General features: G+C 44.0%; 1 protein-coding gene across 20 annotated transcripts in view; it reads left to right on the top strand.

Annotated features, from left to right (window-relative positions):
• The window catches only part of CADPS (calcium dependent secretion activator), a 203,323-nt gene that overhangs the window by 100,093 nt on the left and 81,861 nt on the right, over nt 1-21,369 (top strand). For 11 of the 20 annotated variants that reach the window (XM_071756189.1, XM_071756178.1, XM_071756176.1 and 8 more), the window contains exons 10-13: nt 5,045-5,153; nt 6,230-6,442; nt 10,432-10,443; nt 17,501-17,637. In XM_071756189.1, coding sequence (XP_071612290.1) covers nt 5,045-5,153; nt 6,230-6,442; nt 10,432-10,443; nt 17,501-17,637 — 471 coding nt within the window. The remainder of the gene's footprint in view (nt 1-5,044; nt 5,154-6,229; nt 6,443-10,431; nt 10,444-17,500; nt 17,638-21,369) is intronic. The other 9 variants (XM_071756190.1, XM_071756188.1, XM_071756187.1 and 6 more) reach the window with 1 other exon arrangement.

Below are 21,369 nucleotides of genomic sequence, written 5' to 3'. Positions count from 1 at the left end.
CTTCTGTGTCTGTGTAGCTGCGAGGGTTGTAGAGGAGAGGAGATGATTTGTTTGGGTGTAGTGGGTGAGATCGGTTCCTTTGTGCCATTCCTAGAACTGGGCCTCACCTCTCCAGCACAGCCCTTGCTGGGGGGGAGGCTTGGTGCAGCCCCTCAGGGAGGGTTTGCAGAGGTTTTTCAGGGTTTGCTCTGCATGTCTGGCAGAGCTGGTGTGAGTGCTCCTCCAGCACGCACCGTGCGCTAAGAGGGGAGAGTTTTCTGTTCCGAATGAATCTCAGTCCTCTCTGCACACTGCCCACCCTTCTCGTAGACACCCTTCGAGATGAGCAGCAGAAGAGCAGAATACTGATTAGATGTAAATTACATGGCAGAGACTCGTTACTTGCCTAATTTTAAATCCTGAGATATGCAGCGTGAAAGCGATGGCAGAATATGGCCCTGAGCTTGGAGGGAAATGGTCGGCAGCATCACAAGTGAGGAAAATGCTTCGTAAAGTCAGAAGTAATGCCAGTGGCAGTGGTAAGTGAAAGCAAAGGAGCAATTTAGGGCAAAGTTCTCCCTGACTGGTTAAGAAAGAAAATCTATATCCATCACAGATGTTATAAGTGTTTCTAAAGTTAGTCTATCAGCTGCCTGAGCACAGCATACAAATTTCAGCCACTTTGCCAATCAGACCCTTGCTTGTGCTAAAGCTGGGATTTTTGATAGCTGACAGAGCTTCTATTAATTCTTTGCAAGGTCTAATGTGCTGTACTGGCAACAACACTATTGTTGGTTCTGGTGGGTTTGCTGTCTTCGTGATAGGAAATTACTTCTAATGATTCTTAAGGGCAAGTGAATTAATTACATTGAGATTTCAGACTGAATCTGTTCTTCTCTTGTCATAACCCCATTTCTGTGCTCTGGCAGCATATGGGAAGTAACACTCCATGGTACCTGGATGACATGTCTACTGAGCTGCTTGAAGCAGTTTTTGGCTGATTGTGTCTGATGGTGTTTGCAGAATGTTGTTGGAACCAGATCAACTCTTTGCAGATTAAAACCAGTTGCAGTGTCTACGCCTGGATCTATTGTTCTAGTGACAGACTCCCTGAACTCATTATAATTTAGACTCAAAGTGACAGCTCCTGCTTTTAGCAAAACTCAGCTGACTCGGGATAACATGACATGAAGTAAGTGTTCAGTAACTCCAGATAACCAAGAGAATTTGAAAATAATTCCACAAAATGACAGTATACTACATACTCCTAACCTGTGCTCCTCAAGTTAATGACCTGTGGCAGGTCCCCATAATCACGTTAAATAATGTTTTCAGTTAGACCCATGCTGAGAACTGGGCATGGGTGGTGATTCTTGAGAAACCTTGAGTGTTGAAGATAAACACTAAATATTTGGGAACTGATGTTTTTTTAAAATGCATGGCACAGCTGGTAGCACCTGGGTATGGCAGGTTCTGTGTGTCCCTTCCATTCTCAGGCAGGGTGGCTTTTCACCATGCAGCCCTGCCCGAGGAGAGCACACACACACACCTCCTGCTTGAAGGATAAAGTTAGGACAACTGCTACGTGCAATTGTTTAGGGCTGAATGGATGTGCTGAGATGTGAAAACTGCTGTTTTCACATTCACATTCCTTTCTTTCAGCTAGATCATTTCCTCTGCTCATTTGTGTCAAGAAAGGGCTCGGGAGGCAACATACAGCTGCAAGCAGAGGACAAGAGTCTCCACATCAAAGCGGAAAGCTGTATTGCAGCTGGCAGTATCTTAGCACAGTTTCTCTCCCTTGGGACAAAATGCAGGCTGCTAATCTAGGAAAGGTCCATTTAAGAATTTAACCCAAGTGGGGCAGCATTATGTCAAGAGCAAGAAAGGGGAAGGTGAATGACTGAACTCAGGATCTGAGGGGTGACAATTAACAGGTTTGAGCAGGGTCCTGGGGAAAGCGGTGCTCACTAGAGCAGGAGTCTCTGGTGGTAAAACAAGGATGAAGTCAGGACTGCTTAATACATATCTACTGTATTTATTAATCACTCAGATTATATAGCTGGTGACAGAATATGGTCAAGCGCCAAGGAAGTCAGATCTAATTTAGCAGCCTGGGAATAGTGAATTTTGGCATTTGTCTCCTGCAGTCCGTTTTCCTGAATTTCTTTGTCTTTTTCTCATTTTTTCTCGCTTTCTTTTCCTTCTGTTCTTTTGTCTCTATTTCTTAAAGTGTTTTCCTTTTTTTGTAATGAGCCAGCCAGGGCAGCCTTGGATTATTTCCCTGCTTTTAGTTTTGCCCAGTTCGGTTTCCTTAGATGCTCCTTTCCTGGCCCTCATCAAGTCCCTGGATGAAATCCCAGCTGCCCTGAGAGTTTGTCCCTCACTGGGCAGAGATTTCTCCTCTGTCTTGCTTCAGTTTCCTCTCTGTATCTGTGTTTTTTCCAATTACTCAAACCATTCATCTTGCCCATCCCATCTGCTCGCTCACTCTCATACTCAGCTATGGTTCAGTGTGAACTCAGCAGGCTGTAAGATTAATTTCTGCTATTAACTGTTTCACTTGTCTGCCCACTTCTAAGCTTCCACAGAAAGCAGGCTCTGTAAAGCACAGTGTTTTAGAGGACTGATGAAAGGCAAGCTGCACTCTCCACTTGACCCTACAGTGCTGTTCAGCAGCAAAGCATGATTGTGACTTATTGAGCTCTCTAGAATCTTGTTTTGTTGGTTTTTGCTTTACCACAGCTCGTAAATGGAAGGAGCCACGTTGCACTGGTAGCCAGGGTATCAGCTTCTTTCTGACACCAGGCTGTAAATGCCTTAGGCAGCAGGACAGGACAGACAGGATGGGGTGTCACTCCTTGAAGGTGGTAGATGGAGCTGTTTAGGTGCAAGTACTATGCATGGCACCTTCTCCAGAGGCCATCTATAGCTGTCCCCTCCCTCCAGCCTGATCCTAACTTGCCTCCTGCCAGCAGGCTTTTGGGCAGTCCTGAGCTTGGGCTTTGGACTTGAGCTGTGTGAGCAGAGGAGTAGAATGTGAAACCAAATGAGCCCTGGCTCATCACATGTTGTACACTGACCTGTAGATCTCTCCTAGAGGTCTTTTTAAATAATGTTGTAGGGCAGCTTATTCCAAGTGACCCATGTAAGTGCTAACAGGAGAGACCAATTTGCTTTGCAGCAGTCCCAGGATAGCTCCACCAGAGCCCACTGTCTGCGTCTGTCCTTTATAACTTGTAATACAAGAGGTATAAAGCTCTGAAATGCCTGCATAAGTTTCTGTACGTTAGTGTTGTCTTGATATGGTTGGCCTATTGGTAGGGAAGGAGAATATTTTCTGGGTCTGAAGATGAGAACAATTAGTTGTACATGAAGAAGAACCTGAAATTCAGACTTCACACTCAGGGTCAAAGAATAAGAAACTGAGCTACTGAATGGATTTTACCTGTATCTACAGAGTGTACATGAGAGGAAAAAAACATTAGTCTTTTTGATGTTTTCAGTCATTTTTAGCATAGTTTAACACTAACTCATTTCAGGAATTAAATTTATCGCACAGTCCCTGAAGTTTAGGCTGCCTAACACACAGACACCAAATCCTCTGGGCTCAGATGAGGTCCCCAGGATCTTACTGTAAAACAAAGTACATTTAAGACTTTCTCCAGGAGATGGCAGCAATATACTGCAAGTACCACTGAATGAACGCTGCGGGAGTCTTGTGAATGTTGTGCTGTAGGGCACTACGTTATTTTTAGATTTCTTCGTGTTAATCTTTTTAATTTCTGTGTTGCCAGTACAATGGTGTGCATTCAAAGTTCATAGTACAGAATAGGCACTGGTGTGCTCCTGCTATTGGTCTGTTACTTGTCAATCTTTCCTCGGTGCTGGTGGTTTTAAGGAGGATGCAAGATGCTTAAAGCATCGCTTTTAGTCTTACTCCCACAAATGTGTTAATGATAGGGTTTATTCTTAGGTGGCTTTTGGAGCTGTTCCTAGAGGAAGGCACGGTGCAGGCAGGGCTGCTGGGAGCAGGCTGGCAGCGAGCAGAAGCCCGTAGAGGGCAGCAATAAACCAAGCACCGTCTGGGAGATGCTGTGCCAATGGATAGGTCCTCTGGATTAAATAAATGACACTTTATTAGTGCGAGATGCCACCAAAATAGGTGCTGCTTCTGTATTTGTATCCAAGTGATTTGTCTGGAGTTCGGAGGCAAAATCCCCCAGCCCAGCCCCTCTCCTGTTGTTCAGGATCTCTCCCAACTTCCAAAAAATGCCAAGCGCAATCCATCGCCACCCAGCAGAGTTTAAAAGTTTCCTCCAGAGGTCAAAAAAAAAAAAAAAACAAAAACGCCCAGACAAATAAAATTACGTCAGGCATCCGGGATGTGACACAACCTTAACAAAGTCATTTGAAATCATTTGACAGTAAATTTCCCCGTGAGTTCCTAGCCTGGAGCACGGAGAATCCTCTCCTCTCCTCCCGCCGACCACGCCGGGCGGGTGTGGGGTCTTGATGTGGGCTGATGGGCTCCTGAAGGCACCGCGGGAGCCTGGCAGAGCCCCCGCAGCTGAGTCGGCTTCCGTCAAGAGCTTGACATGGAATGTATCGTGTCATGCAGATGGTACCTCAGAGGAGTGAGAGCTGCCATTTACAGCACTGATGACAACAACTGCCGAGATCAGTGGGATCTTAAGATTGCTTTAATATGACTGGCACCTAGCAATTTAGCTCGCATTGTTTGTGACAGGGTGTCACTCTTGCACTTGTCTGGGGATGAATGATAAGAGGGTTTTAAAGCGTGGAGCTTCCTCTTTTGGAGGAAATCAAACCGCTGTACGTGCCAGCGTGGGGAATGAGATACCTGCCACGGCAGGGTGGGTTAAGAGAGCTTTGCAAAAGATGGGTAAAAAGTTTAATCCGTCTCGTAAGGGCAGTGACCATCAAAGCTACTCCAGCACCCCCAGTCCCTGTTAACACGCTGCCGGCGTACGGCGTTTGTCAGCGCTTTGGATTGCTTTGCTGTGATCACCCGGTGTCATTTTCACTTTGTGGTTTTCTTCAGGTTAGTCAATATACATTTGCTATGTGCAGCTACCGGGAGAAAAAAGCTGAACCTCAAGAGCTGCTGCAGCTCGACGGATACACTGTGGACTACACAGACCCCCAGCCAGGTACTTGCTGCTGCGCCCATGGGTGCTCCTGCTCACCATGTTGTCTCAGGCTCCCAAAACGAGCCTTCTCTCTCTCTCTCTTTCTCTCTCCCTGCTTGCAGCTGAACAGTGATCAGCATTATTCTAAATATGTTTGTGCTTATACTGATCATTAGCTATGCATGACTTTACTATAAATAGATCTGAGGAGCTGAGCTAGGAGTTGCACCAGAGGAGGGAAAGACCCATCTCTTCTGGGGAGCCTAAGTGAATTAGACACTGAAATCCCAGTGGAATTTGATTCTGAACAGAATGCTCAAATCAAGGAATGATCCTAACCTGTGCCTTCAGATTACATTCCCTAAATAAAATGCTAGCAGCTACACCTGTCTTTATTGGAGAAAATATCTGTGGGCCCAACCCAGCATTTTTGCCTGACTCATTTTCTCTCTGATGGGAGTGAGTGGAAGGGGCAGGAACAGAAAGCCTTGGAGGTACCTCTGGGGTGGTGAGACCCTTCTTCAAGTGGAGGAGCACATTTCTTTTATTTCAGTGGGTCAACACATTGAGTATAGTGATCTTCACCATGCCCCGGATAGTGGTATCCCCAGAGGAGGAGAGGAAAGACATAATAGGTTGGTTGTCAAGACTCTGATTCCAGGTTAATTCTCATGTTGCAAAGATGGGTGTTGAATCAGAGCAAAGACAGAAATAAGCACATCACCCAAGCACCTTTTGTGCAGCCTGGGTACTGATGTACTCAGTCTAATGAGATACCCTCCACCACATCCCCTCAAACCCCCTTTTTATTAGGGCTCAAGCCATGCAGATTGCACGGGACCTGCACAGGCAGGGCTATAGGTGAGAGAAGCAATTAATCCAAAGTATGTTTTAATAACTGCAGTGCAGGGTGCTACCTGGGGACCTGGCAGGTTGTCTTGCAATGAGTTTGGCACAGGGGGAGGGGATGAAGCTCAACCAGAAGTCAGAGCACAGGGCTGGCTGATGGGACACCTGGGGTGGCAGTGGGGTGGGAAGCTGGGGGAGATCCCCTTGGCTGGACTCAAAATCTCTGTTGTTGCTTTCTCTCTTACCAGGCTTGGAGGGTGGCAGAGCATTCTTCAATGCTGTGAAGGAAGGAGACACAGTGATTTTTGCAAGCGACGATGAGCAGGACCGCATCCTGTGGGTCCAAGCCATGTACCGAGCCACCGGCCAGTCTCACAAACCTGTGCCACCTACCCAAGTGCAAAAGCTAAATGCTAAAGGAGGAAATGTACCCCAGCTAGATGCCCCAATCTCCCAATTTTGTAAGTAAATAAGTTCTCCTACAGAGCAGAAGTCTTTGAGGGAAAGATTTTCTGCACTGATGTAAATGAATATTTGCACACGTTTCTGACTCCAAAATTAATTTTTTTTTTTCATTACCATTAAGCTGCTTTTTTACATCAGTGGATCCAGAAGCAGTTAACCTGTGTGTTTAGCACAACCAAACCCAAGACAGAAAATTCCTTGGGGAACTTGTCAATGAGTATTTTAAAGTGCAATACTTGATGGAGGAGAGACTGGGATCTGAGAGCCCGAGCCCCAGTTTGCTTTCAGCAGACACGTGTGTTACCCCCACACAATAAACTGCACGCCCAGATCAGAGCAATTCATTAGCACCATTAGCTGTCTATCAACTGCATCACGTGCTCAGAACTACAGGTGCAAATCTTGCAAGTATGAAATGCACACACAAAAAGAGGTCTCCTGTTGAATATTCAACTGTAGGAAAACATATGGTATTTTTAACAGGTTGCTTTGCAGGCCAGTAAGATGTGAATTTAAAGCGATCATCTTTTAAGTTGTAGTTATGCTTCATGTTCTGTGCAGTAATACCCAGTTTGCTTAATTTGAAATTTAGAGCAATTTCTTTTGTCTTGCAAATGTAATTTGATTATAAACCAGATGAATGCATCCTCACTAATTTTTTTGAAGGTCTCGAGCAGTCATCTGGAGCCCCTTTGTTATTTAACATACAGCAGTTCTTCCTAGTTTCAGCAAACTAAGAATTAGTATCAGTAAATGTGAGTAAAAGAAGGAAAAGTGGTAATTGTTAGCCAATTCTTCTAATGGAATTAGATTATAGCATTTTAAATAGTCTCTGTAAAGCTGATATGGAATGTTTTGTAAGGAACTCAGAAAATCTGCCCCTTTCTTACCACTATCATTTGACCACTTTTTATACTGGCTTAATTTCTTCATGTCATTAATTATAGAAAACAGCAATGCAAGATATGCAGCTGTATGATCTTTTCTGCTGTATCTTTTCTGATACAGAAGAAAACCTCTGCTTGCTGCTTTTGGTTTATGTTTTATCCTCCACATGCCTGTATATTTAGGACCCCCTTCTGCCTTGCATTGCTGCTGTTGTCAGTGAGACAGCATCACACAGTGCAGTAAACTCCCAGTCAGTGTTTTCATTTCACTGACCCTCATGCTCCTCATCTCAGTCAGGTCACTGGGGTTGTGAGGAAAGGATGCCCTTCAGAAAGCCCAGGTGAGAGGTGGGAATTGGGCTCTTGCAGGTGGGAAGTTTGTTGACTGTAATGAGCCTCCAGAGCTGGCTGAATCATGCTGACCTGAGAAACTCCCAGGGACTGTGTCTCCCTCTGGATGTGTTTTTGGATGTAGCAGACACAGGTCCTTCTACTACTGCTTTTTTACATGCTAAAAGCCTTCCAGGTGTAGAAGGGAGAGAGGCAGAGGGATGCTGCTTGTGGCTCCCTCCCCTAACAAGCAATGATGAGGGAAGCTGTGAGCTATGTGCTGGTGCAGAGAGGATGGGCTCTTCCTTGTCCCATAATGATCCTTGTGGACAAGGATGAGGATAGTGAGAGAACATCAAACTTGGGAAGCACCTTTCATTCCAAGCTTCTCCCATCCTTGCAGACATCAGGCCTGGAGAATTCTTCTGGGTCAGTTGCTGATGTTTACAGAGTTTTCACTTTTGCCAGACACATATGCAGGATGAGGTGAAGGGTCCCTTTCCCAGACACATTGTAGGTGCCTGGCAGCAGCTGTAGCAAAGTCTGGCAAGAGTCTGTGAAGGGAAGGAGGATGCCTGGGGCTATGGATCTTCAGGTGTGTTCTCCTCATACACAGCCAAGCACTGTGTGTGTGGGGAGAGCTGAACCCCCCTGCTCCATCCATCTACCTGGGATGGAGAAGGGGCAGCTGGCTTGTCCTAGTCCTTTCCAGGAAGCAGCAAAATCAATGACTGGGCCCATGAGTCCTCTTTGCACCTAACAGTGCAGCAGGTCCTTTGGAGACTTGTGCTGCTCATGGTCTGCAGACCTATATCAGCCTGGCTGTGCTTAAAGCTATATAAATGGCACAGGTTTGTTTCTCCCATTTCACTTGCCTGCCAAGAGGCAGGAATCCCTCATCTACAATTCAGATGAAAACAGCTGAGATTTCACCCCCTGGTTCCCCCAGGGCATCCAAGGGGGTCAGAATCTGACCTCAGTTTCTCTCACTTGTTCTCATGACAATCCCAGATCCAAATCTGAATCATTCAGCCTATTTTATACCACCAACCTCTTTCCATTGTGTCTTCCTTATAAGCTGGGTAGCTTCAGGCTTCCCTTTTTGCTGCAGGCACTGGGAAATTTTTCTTGTTGTGTTGCTTCTCCCTTTGATGGTGACTTGGTACTTCAGCACTCTAGGCTAGGTTGATAGAGCATTTTGTCCTCAGTCTTCCTTCCTCCTCCTCCTCCTCCCTTGGATCTTCTGAAGGTTCTTTTAGCACAGGATGAGAGGAGGAGGGCAGCACACGACAGTACACCTTCATCTCAACAGCAAGGGCTACCCATTTTTCATAATTCAGTCTTTGTACGTGGCAGTGCTCATTGCAAAAGTCATTGGGTGCAGCAGTTAAATAATAAGATGCAGAAGTGAGTCTTGCATGCCTCACCTGATGGCATATTGGGAGTTTTAAATACATTTCTCAGCTCCTTCAGTCTTAAAATTCAGATATATCAAGTATTGCATTTTTAAAAAGGGTCTTGGTTTGTTACTGGGTTTTTTGGTTTGTTTTGGTTTTTTTGCCTGCAGAAAGGTAAGGACACTTGCGAGACATTTTATTCTTGTACCTTTATCTGTATACTTGTCGTATTTTTCATGCTTATTAGAGGCTATGGTGAATGAGGATGTGCAAAGAAATAAATGTTAAGGCATTTGAAGAGTAACTGTTGTTCTAGCTTTCATGTTGTAGCAGTCTGAGATGGCACATGCACATGCATGCACACGCAGAGAAAATCCAGCCCTCCACTCCTGTGATGGAGCTGTCTGTTAAAGAGAAACTTGAGAAGAGCATATTTTGCTGTGGGGAAAACTGGGGAGAAATAGTGAATTCGTTTGTTTCCCACCTTTTCTGACTTAGTAAACACAAACTTGGAGCATCACTCAAATTCTTACCCACTGTTCAATAGCCACGCTTCACTTGGAAGTAAACAGACAGCTCCAAACCAGGGTGGAGTTTATTTTATTTGCAATTTAAGTACTAAAAAAAATAGATCCTGCTATTCATTAATTTTTGTATGACTCTACAATCCCTTTTATGTGGGTGAACAATACCTGTTAGAGCGAAAAGTTTTGCTTTTTTTGTTTTGCTACAATTTAAAAGAAAAACTCCATTCACGCAAAGCTGTGCTTTTCTCCAGTGTTCGCATTATAAAAGAAAAAACCCAAAACTGTTCTTGTTTACTGTTGAAATCATGCACAGTATTTTAGTCAATAATGCTGCCAATATACCACCTTTTGGCAATATTTTAAGCTTCATAAAAGTGGTCACTTGTCTGAAAGCACCGATCTTTGTTCGTTCTGTGTTAGTGATGCATCAAACAAAATTCCCCAATGTGCTCAATGTTCATTTTTTTTAGACCCTTTTCTTTTTAACATGCAAGATTGGTCTGTACTTGTTTTACGTATCACTTGCTGTTATATTTTGTTTTTTGATGTCTGTTTATATTTAATGACTGTTAATCACACCATATACAAAGAGTTGGATGTTTTGAGAATTTGTAATGATTTGTTCCCCCATAATAAGTAGCGAGGTTTCTTGAGCTGCTTAAGAAATTTTCAGCTGTAAGTGGTTTTCTTTGAGTTGGTTTGATTTTCTTTGATTTTCTTTTTCTTTCTTTGCTTGAACCCAAATATTAAGCTGCTAGGTTAGGGCTCCTGTCTGCTTTCCTGAGCCTTGTTGCTAGTCTTTATGTTATTCTGGTTTGTTCCTTCTTACCCTGCTAACTTCTAGCTGGACTCAAGGGTAAGTGCTTCCCTGTAGCTAGCACAGCTCAGATAATCAGACTAGATTATCTGACATATGCAATGTGCTTTTTTTTTTTTTTTTTTTTCCTCTTAAATCTCTCTCATGTTTAGATTTTGTAGTACAAACTTTCCATGTTCTTTTCCTGAATTGAGGTTTGAAATGTAAGTTTCCATACTGAAATTAGGATGCATGTGATGTTTGCATAATTGCCTTCTCTCCCTGGCTTTCACATTGGCATCAAGTGATCCTCTTAGTAAAGCCAACCATTAACATTTCTATTTTTCATTCCAAGATGTAAATATTAATTAACATCACAATAAAACTGTAAATAATACCTTCTTTTGTTTCATGGAATTTACATCTAGTTGACTGCTTCCTGCCTGAAAACAGATCATTTTGCACTCTGACAATATCCTTTCTCTCCGTGCCGATGATTAGCTTGGTGCAGCGCACCAGCGTGCGGGGCTAAACCATGGACACCTCAAAGCATAGAAAGGTAGGGCAGGACACCCACAGAGACCTAGACAAGGTGCAGGACTATGTAGGAGACCCCCCCCCAAAAAAAAAACCCTCTGCATGTGCCTTGTGAAAACAAGCCCGAGTCATTGCAGTTTGGTAGGACCCTCTCTCATCAACTCGGGAAGAATTATTTTGGCAGCAAGCAGCAGCTCTCTGGGTAACCCTGGGTTTGGAGGTGCTGACCCACTCTGACTTAAATACATTAATCCCTGAGGGGTGCCACTGTTCCCCCAAATTATCATTAATTAATGTTTTAGCCTGGGTCTTGATCACCAATCAAAGCAATGCTCGCCCAAGAGTAAGTCAGGGGAATTATTGTTCTGCCTTTTCCCACTGGAATACCTACTTTGGGAAAGATCAAAGCCCAAACTTGTGCTGCAAAAGAACTTCTCTTTAGTCTCTGATCAGTCTTAAATACACATGGTACAAATCATTTATTGGTGTTAAAAGCTGCTTCTCTATTACCTGGTGAGTGCCTGCCTTCCTTGGGAGGGAATAGCATCAGTGGGTCATGAGAGCTGGCAAATATGTATCCAGAGTATCTGAATGCAATTATGAGAAGGAACAGGCGGTGTCATCCCTCCTGGCCATCAAACAAGACTCCTTTTTTCCTTCTTACTCCTTTTGTTTCTTTTTTCTTCTTTTTCTTTTTTTTTTTTTTTTTCCCCTTGTATGTGAGTATGTGCGTGTGTGTATAAATACATCCCTGGGTAGCAGGCAGAATTCCTTCTCAGCAGACACTTTCTTTTTTCTTTCTCTTTTTTGTTTTCTGAATGTTTGGATTTCCAAAGAGGATTCTTATCAGACTATACTAAAATTTAAAAAAAAAAAAAAATTAAAAAATTAAACTAAAAAGTTTAATTTGGAAATACAGATTTTTGCCATTTTGAAAGAAAGAAAGAAAGAGTGAATGAATGAATGAACTTGGGTTTGGCAACATTACATGTATTTGCACTACAATGCATTGCTATCCTATTAGATTATTAGTTTTGTGCTTTAATTGCTTTATTTTTTTTTTTTTAGATAGTTAGAGATATCATAAGAACGCTGCTGTGTCTTCTGTATTGTCAACTTGCAGATGCTTCATTGCAGGAATGCAGAATTAAAATTTTAATTCAGTTCTCACATAACTTGCATGGATTTAAAACTAGCCTGTAAATCACTTCTACGTGCTTTAGGAAGCATGGGACTCTAACTTATGAAATACAAATTCACAGGTTTCTGCAGTCATCCAATTCAAACTATTTTTAAATAGTTATAAAAATGCTGTGAAACAATGTTTTATATTATAAATAGCTGTTCTAAAACTGTGTTTTTAACTTGCCACACAAGGAATTATGTAAGTGCCTACTACAAATTCATATTCATTTAAGCACCAAACTTCAGATAACTTAGATTTCAGTTCAGTGCCTACTGTGTCTGGTGATTTACAGGAAGATTCGTAATTGTTTATTAAAATTGTAACTCGAGCAGAAAATAATTTGTTTGCAGCAGGAGAAAAACCGTAAAACACAGGACTAAACAGCCAAATATATTTAAAGCTATCTTCTAATGTTGAATAATATGAAAGGAAGGGAAAAAAAAAAAAAAAAAGCTTTTAGCAATCCAGCTGAGAGGTGCATTCAGCTGCAGCAGCCACTGCCGCTCGGAGTGGGGAGGAGGCTTGAGGTTTGCAGAGCCCCGGCCAGAGGTAGGCACACACAGCACTGCTCAGAGGTGGCAATGCTGGAGTGCTGGGTGAGAAGGGACTTGGTGAGGAGGGGACTTGGTAAGTCACCATCCAGCAGTGCCAGCAGCTCCCTGCCACACAACAGCCTGGCTCTATAACTCCCGATGCAAAGGGTTTCCACGTGCACACCCCAAAACACCACCAGGATTTGCTAGTCCAGCCTTTCTGCTCCTGCCCAAACAAAACAAGGCTTCTAGGCACTTCCCCGTGGTATTTCTTTACCAAGTGGAAGCCCAAGGGTGTTTGTTAGCTCTGCTTAGCCAGAGAGAGCAGGAGGGGACCCAGCACCCCTGGGAGCCAGCGTCAGGTTGCGGTGGGCACGTGGCCATCCCACCGTGGTGCATTGCCAGCCAGCACCTTGCAGGCTGCTAAACTTCTCCTGCTTTGCCCAGCCAGGCCAGTGAAGAGTTTTCTAGAAATATCTGTAAATGAATAGCTGCCATCAATCATTGTCATTCCTTTATTTCATGTCTCCTGATGAGGTTGACTAGTGTCATTGTTTGTTACTGTCCAAACCACATCTTCATTCTTGTAATGTCAACAGATATGACAAGCACACATTTTCCAGATGAGTAAGATACAAAGTCACCTTTTAATTTACAGTTGTTTGGGTTTTTTGTTTGTTGGCTTTGTTGGGTTTTTTAATAGGCAAAAGTGTTATAAAAATTTACTGGATGTTCAGTTGCCTTTGGTACTAAAACAAAGTCACTCATTAACAAGAAGAATTAAATCTGGAGTAAGAAATTCTTACAATAAAATGGCTACCTAAAGCCTTTTATAACAAGAATTCTTTTATGGAGCTTTTCCCCCACTATTAACTTCACTGTTCTCAGAGCAAAATCTGCCCAAAATACATTTTAAAAAAACAAGAATGGGAGATTTGACTATTTTGTCCCTTCCTTTTAAAATAACAGTTAGATAAAGAGAAACAGCCCTCAAAAGACCAAAGGGTGGGACAGTCCTTTGGTTTTCATGATTGTTGTTGAAATCTTTGTGTTCCTGACCCTGGCAGATTTTTAAGACTCCAATTTCAAACACTTGTAGGGAGTGTGTGTGTCGGGGGGCGAGTTAATGGAGTCAGTATAAAGTGCTAGCTGGATAAAAATGGAACAAAATCAACCCGGCAGTACTAAAAAAAAAAAAAAAAAAAAAAGGGTGTAAGGCCAGAATCTGCAGTTTTCAAACAGAAAGGCTTGTGGAGTCTGTGCTGCCAACTTACCTCCATGAGCAGCCTTCCTTCAGAGACCACCATCAATACCTTTCAGCTGCAGTTGTGTGCAGTTTGTCTAAATATGTAAAGTAAGTTGTGTGCAGTTTGTCTAAATATGTAAAGTAACTTTCATGGGCTTGCAGCAGCATTTTGGCTGTGGCCCTGAGCAAAGGAGAACCAGTGAGCTTGGCACAGCACCTTAGGAACTGATTGTAAATTACTGGAGCATCGTGTAGCTTTCTTTCTTTGGTCTCTTCTTTCTTTCTAGCTAGAATAACAGAGCAGGGTCAAAAAAGCAACTGTATTTGACTGAAATAATCAATTTAAAGTACTTGCAAGTTATCTGTGCAGTTTGAGTATTAGCCATTCCCATTTCATAGTTTGTTTAAATTTTCATTCAAACTGTACAAGCCATTTTGAAAGAGGAGAGTTTCATATGCAGATGTCAGCATTATTTTAGATGTCAGATCAGCTGTCTGGTGCAGGAGAACAATATATTTATATCTGTCCTTTTTCTACTGTCTGGGAAGCTAAGTGCTTTTGGTAGAATTTGACTCCTAAATTTAATTTTTAAAAGTGACTACGATTGGATAAATCAAAATGCAAAAATAAATTGCAAGTTGCATGGCATGTTAATTTTCTATCAATTAAGAGAGGTAAGTTTAGTGTAGGATTCTCCTTGTTAATATGCTCCTAGTTATCCTTAAAAATTTACAGCATCTAGGCCAGGGCAGATAGTTCATTTAGGATAATTAAATGTGTGTATTACCATTCTCCAAAGACATCTCCAGTTCATACCATGCCAGCTTTATCCCGTGGATGGGTGGCGTGCACCCACCCAGCCTCACAGCTCTGCCCATGCAAAATGATCTGATGGTGCCAGAAGTACTGTGCAGGGAGAGCTGCAGATGGTCATCTTCCTTTCCATGGCAGAAAACCACATTTTAAACCATCAACCAAGCTGAAGTCATGTGGCTTATACTGTTTTGGTCACTTGAGCTCATGCAGTGCCACATCTGATACCTCTCTCTTCAGGTTGTTCTCCTGAGATGGGGAGGTTTGGGGATTTCCAGCAGGTACCCAACACCTGTGCTCAGTAAGGTGTAGCTTCAGAGACATTAATGAAAGCAAAATTGCCCCTGATTATGGACTGTCAGGGAGGTCATTTAAGCACTGTGTCCCTTCTCAGCACTTGGCAGGTATCTGTCTGTGCCCTTGCCTTGGCAGGGAGATCTTAAAAAGCCCAGGACAGACCCTCAGCTCCATTGTAACCAGCAGAGCTTCTGCTGGTTCACACCAACCAAAGGTCTGTTCTGTGTCCACCTTGTTTAGAGAGCATAAAAGAGGAAAAATCATAGCAGTTTGGAGTAAAAAAATACTTATTTCAAACATGCTTTGTGTAGCACATCTGCTCAGAAAGGTTCACCAGCTAAAGGGCTAGAGGACTCTTCAGATTTCCAGCTGATTTACTCAGCTCTCTGAGCCTCGTTGTCCGAACAGGGGGATTGACAGTGTATTGGGGCTTCTAATTGAAAAGTAATAAAATCTCTGAGGAAAGCTGGCAAATGAAGGCCTCCAGCCAATTTGTCAGCTTGCAGTCAACTCTGAAGAGCCGGGCAGAGCAGCAAGCCATTAAAAATAGTCTGATAATGTCTGTTGAAGCATTTTGTGGGCTTTAGGGATGGAATCAAAAACAGCATAGACAAACTCTTTGGGAGTGAACTCCATCAAATCAGTCCTGGCCCAAAGGGACAGAGACAATGGGGCAGAAAGCTGTCAAAGCAGACAGCAAGCCAGTCTGTGCCATGAGCTGCAGGGCTGGGTGGGCTTCACATCCCACACCCAAGGGTCCTGGAGAGGTGCTGCAGAGGTGATGGGTTTGTCAGGGGGGATTGTCCCCATCCCCTGAGCCAGCCCTCACACTGCCACGTTGCTCAGCAGCCACAGCAGCTTCTTCCATCCGTGTGCTGAATGCAGGGAGCTGGAGGCATGGGAGGAATTTGGGAGCTGGGAGGGAGGCAGCAGGACCCTGGTACACTGAGTGGAACAGGAGAGAAGACCCCCAAAGATTAACCATCTATAGGGGGAAAAAAAAACCCAAACAGTGTTTATTCAGCAGGGTTTTAATGAGGAAAATTGCCAGCTACTGCTGAATTAAGTATTGCTACCAGCTGATTGAAATGTTACATGTTTTAATTTGTCTGATTTCTTTCCAGTGGGTGATGTTATATATTTGTATATAGCGAATGATAGACTATACAGAAAATGTAAAGATTGGTCAGTAGCATCTGAGAGCACAGACACAAACGAGGTATTTAGAAAGACATGCCATTCTTCATAGCTTATTATTAACTAGTAAAACATATATAAAAATATTATCTCATCATTTAAAGCTCCTTTTATTCTTGTTTTAATTTTTTTTAATTAAGGATTTTTGTTTCTTCTGCTAGAAAACAAGATTTTGTTTTAAAACAAATACAGTTACCATATACTGCTATTGCAGAAAACTGCATTTTTTTGTGTCCTTTCAGCCACATTGTTTCAAGGCCACCCAGTTCCCCTCGGAGGCTATAAACAGGGGAAGGATTTAAACCCCATTCTCTTTGTCAAGGATTTGGCAAGAACCCATCTAGTAGGAAGCTGAGCAGGGACAAAACCAAGTGAAAGGTGTCCTTTAATTCCCCAGCCGCTGGTAGAACAAAGCCCACTCCCAGCGGGGTCCCGGCTGGCCGCACCCAGGCCGGTTTGGCGGCTTCATTTCAACTCCTGAATTCGGTGTATTTTTAGTTAACCATGTTGAGATTAATTAATTAGCCCCTAGGAGTTAGTGCCCGTAAACGTCACCCAAAGCAGAGGAGTGTGAATGCATTGAGGCTGTTAATTCACCCAAAAATGGCAGCTCGTAATCCAGGCAGAGGGAAATGCAGCCCCTCCATCGGCTCCACCGTGCTATCAGGTTACTGCCTCAGTGACAACAAACTACATATCAATTTAACTTCTTAGCAATGCTTAAAAGAGCATCTTTTTGTTTTGGTGAGGTAGCATTTAAAGTTGCCATGAGGGAAAAAAAAAATGCCGTGGGGGAAACAAACATTGGCATTTGGATAAAGAACAACTTAACTGGTTCGGTACCTAGAAAACCTAGTAAATGTAGAGAAAAATGCTACAGCTGTAACTTCAGTAGAATGGCAGAATCTATTATAATTAACTGCAACCAACTAAATAGGAGCTAATTTACTTCTGTGAGCCAAAATTCTGTTAACTCACAGCGTATTGTAAGATACAGAATAAGTTCTTGGGTTTGTGTTCTGTTTCTAAGTACAGAATAAATGCACTATAATGAGCAGTTGACAAGATGTTAATTCTAAAACCTTTTTCTAAATGCAATAAGATAGTCCATAACTCATGCAAGTTGACAATGGGAGGTGAAACCTGTACTGTATAGCCTGCAAAGAGAAAAGTTAATGGCGATGTAGGGTAGAGGAGATATTTAGCTTTCATGCATCATACTGTGTATTTTTTTCTGTTGTATTTGTCAACTAAAATGTCTTATATCTCTCTAAATGGTGTCTTTCTCTATATGTATAAATGAACAGATGCAGATAGAGCTCAAAAGCATGGCATGGATGAATTTATCTCTTCCAATCCCTGTAACTTTGACCACGCTTCACTCTTTGAGATGGTTCAGCGCCTCACTTTGGACCACAGACTTAATGATTCCTATTCTTGTCTGGCAAGTATATTCTTTGGTCTCTAGTGATATAAACATCAAGCAGCAAAGTCAAAGCTAGTGCGAGTGGGGGCTAATCCCCCTGTTGCTGGAAGATTGACTTCTGTTTACACCAGGTTTGAATTTGGCCCAGAGGTATTTTCTTTTGAGAGGCTGACTGCTGTTCTTCTCCAGCTGCACTGTCTTTACCATTTCTGTTTGCTTAAAATGCGTAAAATGTTTCTTCCTGCCAACGCCAGTGTGGGGATATGAAGTAGAGAGCAGTGTTTTGCAGCCACCTGCACTGCCTTCCAGAGTCTTCTGGATGAAAGAACAGGGGAAAGATGACGGTCTGGTACCACCTCCCATGTCCGTGGAGTCCCACCAGGAGTAACTGTGTCCCAGCTTTGTCCCCCTTTATGAGCAGGGATCCTAAGCAGGTAACAGATGGGACTGTGTGGATAACCACAGTGATGCTGCCGTCTGTCCAAGCTCATGTAGTCTCATGCCCATCCTGATGATTCTCATAGGCACAGGTTGCAGCTCTCAGCCCACTGGTGCCTAACATGGTCTCTAGGACAGTGGCACTGAGATGCTCCAGGACAGCTGGTAGCCTTTGGCTGGGGTGTAGTGCTTGGAGGCTCTTTGGTATTGTGAGGATTTAAATGACCTTTAACAAAACAACTTGAACAATTCTTTTTAGCAGTTTTATTGAGGAGAGTGAAGAGGCTCTTAGGTTTTGAGAAGAGAACTCAGTAAAGCCTCTCTAGAGGGGTCCAAAATGCTGATCCTGTCCTGAACATAGCATGGGACCTGCCACCCTCCTCGTGTTGCAGAGAAACCTCTGCACTGGGATGTCACCCTGGGCTTCTTTTCACCTTTTGTTAGCTATGCAGTCCCTGGAGCTGGGGCTCTTGAGTGGTTTGCTATTAAAAGCAGTAACCTGGGAACAACTGAGCAGTTGGCAGTCTCAAAATCCTGTCTCCCTCGTCCCCCTTCGCCATGGGGCTCCTCTCACCTGCTTGCTCTGCTCCTTGCACTACACACGAGGGCTGATCTTCTCAGAAGAGCCAAGATCCAGTAAATGCCATTAGCAGTAGTGAGTTGTCACCTTGCTGATGAGTGACAGGGCTAGGAGGAACTGTTGTGGATGTCCCCTCAGGTAAGAATGGGATGGGGGAAGGCTTCAGTGTGTTCTTTACCCGCAGATACCCGAGTGGTACAAAGAGGCTTGGTGGGAACATTGTCAGACCTGCAGCAGGTTTCTCACCAGTTCCATCGAAGTCTTTGCTCCAGCAGGCAGTGAATTTGGCATGCAGCTTCTGCTCCCCACGCATGGCTGACCCTAGGAAGCCCATCCCCATCCATGCATGTCTGACAGGTTGGCTTGCAGCTGGTTTTGTCTCTGTGCAGTCTGGGGCCTGATGAGAGAGAGCTGTGCCCGTTGAATTAAAGTCATGGATAGATTTCCGAGGTCATCACTGAATCTGATTAACAATGTTTCTCTTCAAGAGACCCACCAGCCACCCTTCTGCTTGTTATGGAGATGTTTAGGCCCTTACTGGAAGCGACTGGAGTGGTGAAACTCCCCTCAGCACCAAGACTTGTGCCTCTTCGGAGTGCAGCATCACCAATTAACCTCCTACTTTCAAATCACCCATTGCAGAGTGTTATAAAGGGAATAATGGCCTGCGTTCACCTACACTTGGATTTCACATGCTTCTTTTACTTATTTTACTATGGTTTTGTCCTGATTATGGCATAAAAAAAACCAGACTGACCTCAAAATTTGAGTTCAACTGCAAAGAGCTCCCGTTGCTCATGCTATGTCTTTGGGATGCTGATGATACCACTGTGCTGGCTTTCCTGGAGGAGCTGTGAGCCCATGGTAAGCCTGCTCTGTCCTCCCTGTGTGCTGCTGGGCAATTGTTATTCTCCCTACAGGACATCCCCAGGCAAAGTCCTGCAGAGTTTCGCCTCGTCACACCTCTTCTTGTTTTCCACCGTGGATGTGGGGGTGCCAGGGAAGACTTACCCAGCCACAGTGTCTTACCCCAACACAGAGGATAACCCAGCATTGTCTCCTTTCTGTGGAACCAGGTTAAACAACGTTGTTGTGAGCCCACTCTCTGGCTGAGCCAGGCATCCCTATGAAAACAAACAGGCTGGTTGATTCATCTCAGCTGTGGCAGAAGTGATGTTTGCTGGCAGAGAGCAGTGTGCTGGGGAAGAGCCTTGTCTGCCTTGCTTGCTGAGGGCTCCTGCCCATCGTCTACAAAACTGGTAGCACAGTATCATTCACAGCTCTTCCTGGATTTTTGGGAAGAGTCTGCAGCTCTTCCAGCTGTGAAGACCCACACATGTGGGTCTTCATTCCTTTCTGCTTGGACATGTGCATTATTTCTGAGACTGCCCTTCAGCCCCTCCCAAGACTTCCCAACCTACCCCCAGCATCTGGCTCACACAGATGGGTCCCTGATGGATCTGTATTGCCCATGATGTGTCAGCATTCATGGGACTTCACAGCTGAGGAACAGTGGTTTTCCAGAGTGCTCAGCTTAGCTGAGATGATGTGAAGGAGTCAGGTTAAGTGGTCCATGAAGCAGACCCCCAAAATGAAATTCTATTGGTTTTCCTGTAGTAAATGAGAAAAATCAACTACTGAAAAGCTTCCCTCTGAAGCCCTGTTTTTTGCAAAAGCTGCATTTACCATTAGAAAAATTGCCAGTGATTCACCAACCCTGACCAAGCCTTGCTCCAGCTTCAAAGCTCCCCTTGCACTCCCCACTGTGTCTTTTTGATGCAGTTCAGCTTGTTGAACGTGGCCAGCTGAGCTCCCTGTGCTCTATGGCCTCCTTCTGATGTCCACTCCAGGTTTCCTCATGCCATTGAAGAGCATCTGGGATACCACACAGAGCTACACCTGGCTGTGCTGGAGAGGGACACCCAGCATGATACCACTCAGCTACACTTACCAGACTAACTGCTTGTCACCTGGTTGCACCAGGCTAATGTTAATCAAGCAAAGATCTGCCTGAAGATATGGGGGATCCCTCTGAATGCTGCCTCTCATCAGACCTTAGATTTTACTCTGGGGCTATATGGAGCAGCATTTACTACTCCTTTGGAGACCCATTCAGCAGCAGGATCTTTATTTCACACCTCAGCTCTGCAAAAGGAGACCACCTGGTCCTCCTGGGGTCTGGATCTCTTCCCCCCATGTCTGCTTGCTTGTGCTCTCATGAGGTATCGTGGTGAGGCTCATCACTGAACCTCTGAGGTTCCACTCAGGCTTCCCCTCAGTGAGCCATGGCAGTGATCTTGAGTGGTTTTCCTCATCCTTTCTGTTCACCTGAGGACCAAAACTTGGCAGCACTTGGGAGCATTGTGGGGTACTTCAGATCACCAGGTCCAGCCCGCTGCTTCTTTCAGCCCAAACTCTGGGCTTGATACCTGGCTCCAGTGAAATTAAGGCCAGCCCTTCTTATGGGTGTCAGTATGTCCAAGATTTTACCCCATAGGGAGGACTGAGTCTTTTGTATGTATTAGGTGAACAGAAAATTTCAGCTGCATTTCTCCCCCAGTAACACAATGCACACATCTTCCTATCACAAAACAGTGATGGCATTTCTATATTTTTACTGCATCTGATCACCAACAACTGGTTGTGGAGAAGGGCAAGGTGGAGAGACAGTCCAAGGATACAACAAACAGGCAATGTAAAAAATCCAGAACCAAGCGTAACACTACCAACCA

Source organism: Heliangelus exortis, chromosome 12 (genome assembly GCF_036169615.1).
Source record: "Heliangelus exortis chromosome 12, bHelExo1.hap1, whole genome shotgun sequence".
NCBI lineage: Eukaryota > Metazoa > Chordata > Aves > Apodiformes > Trochilidae > Heliangelus > Heliangelus exortis.
Note: the sequence above shows the minus strand (reverse complement) of the source record. Positions and strands in the feature narration are given on the sequence as shown.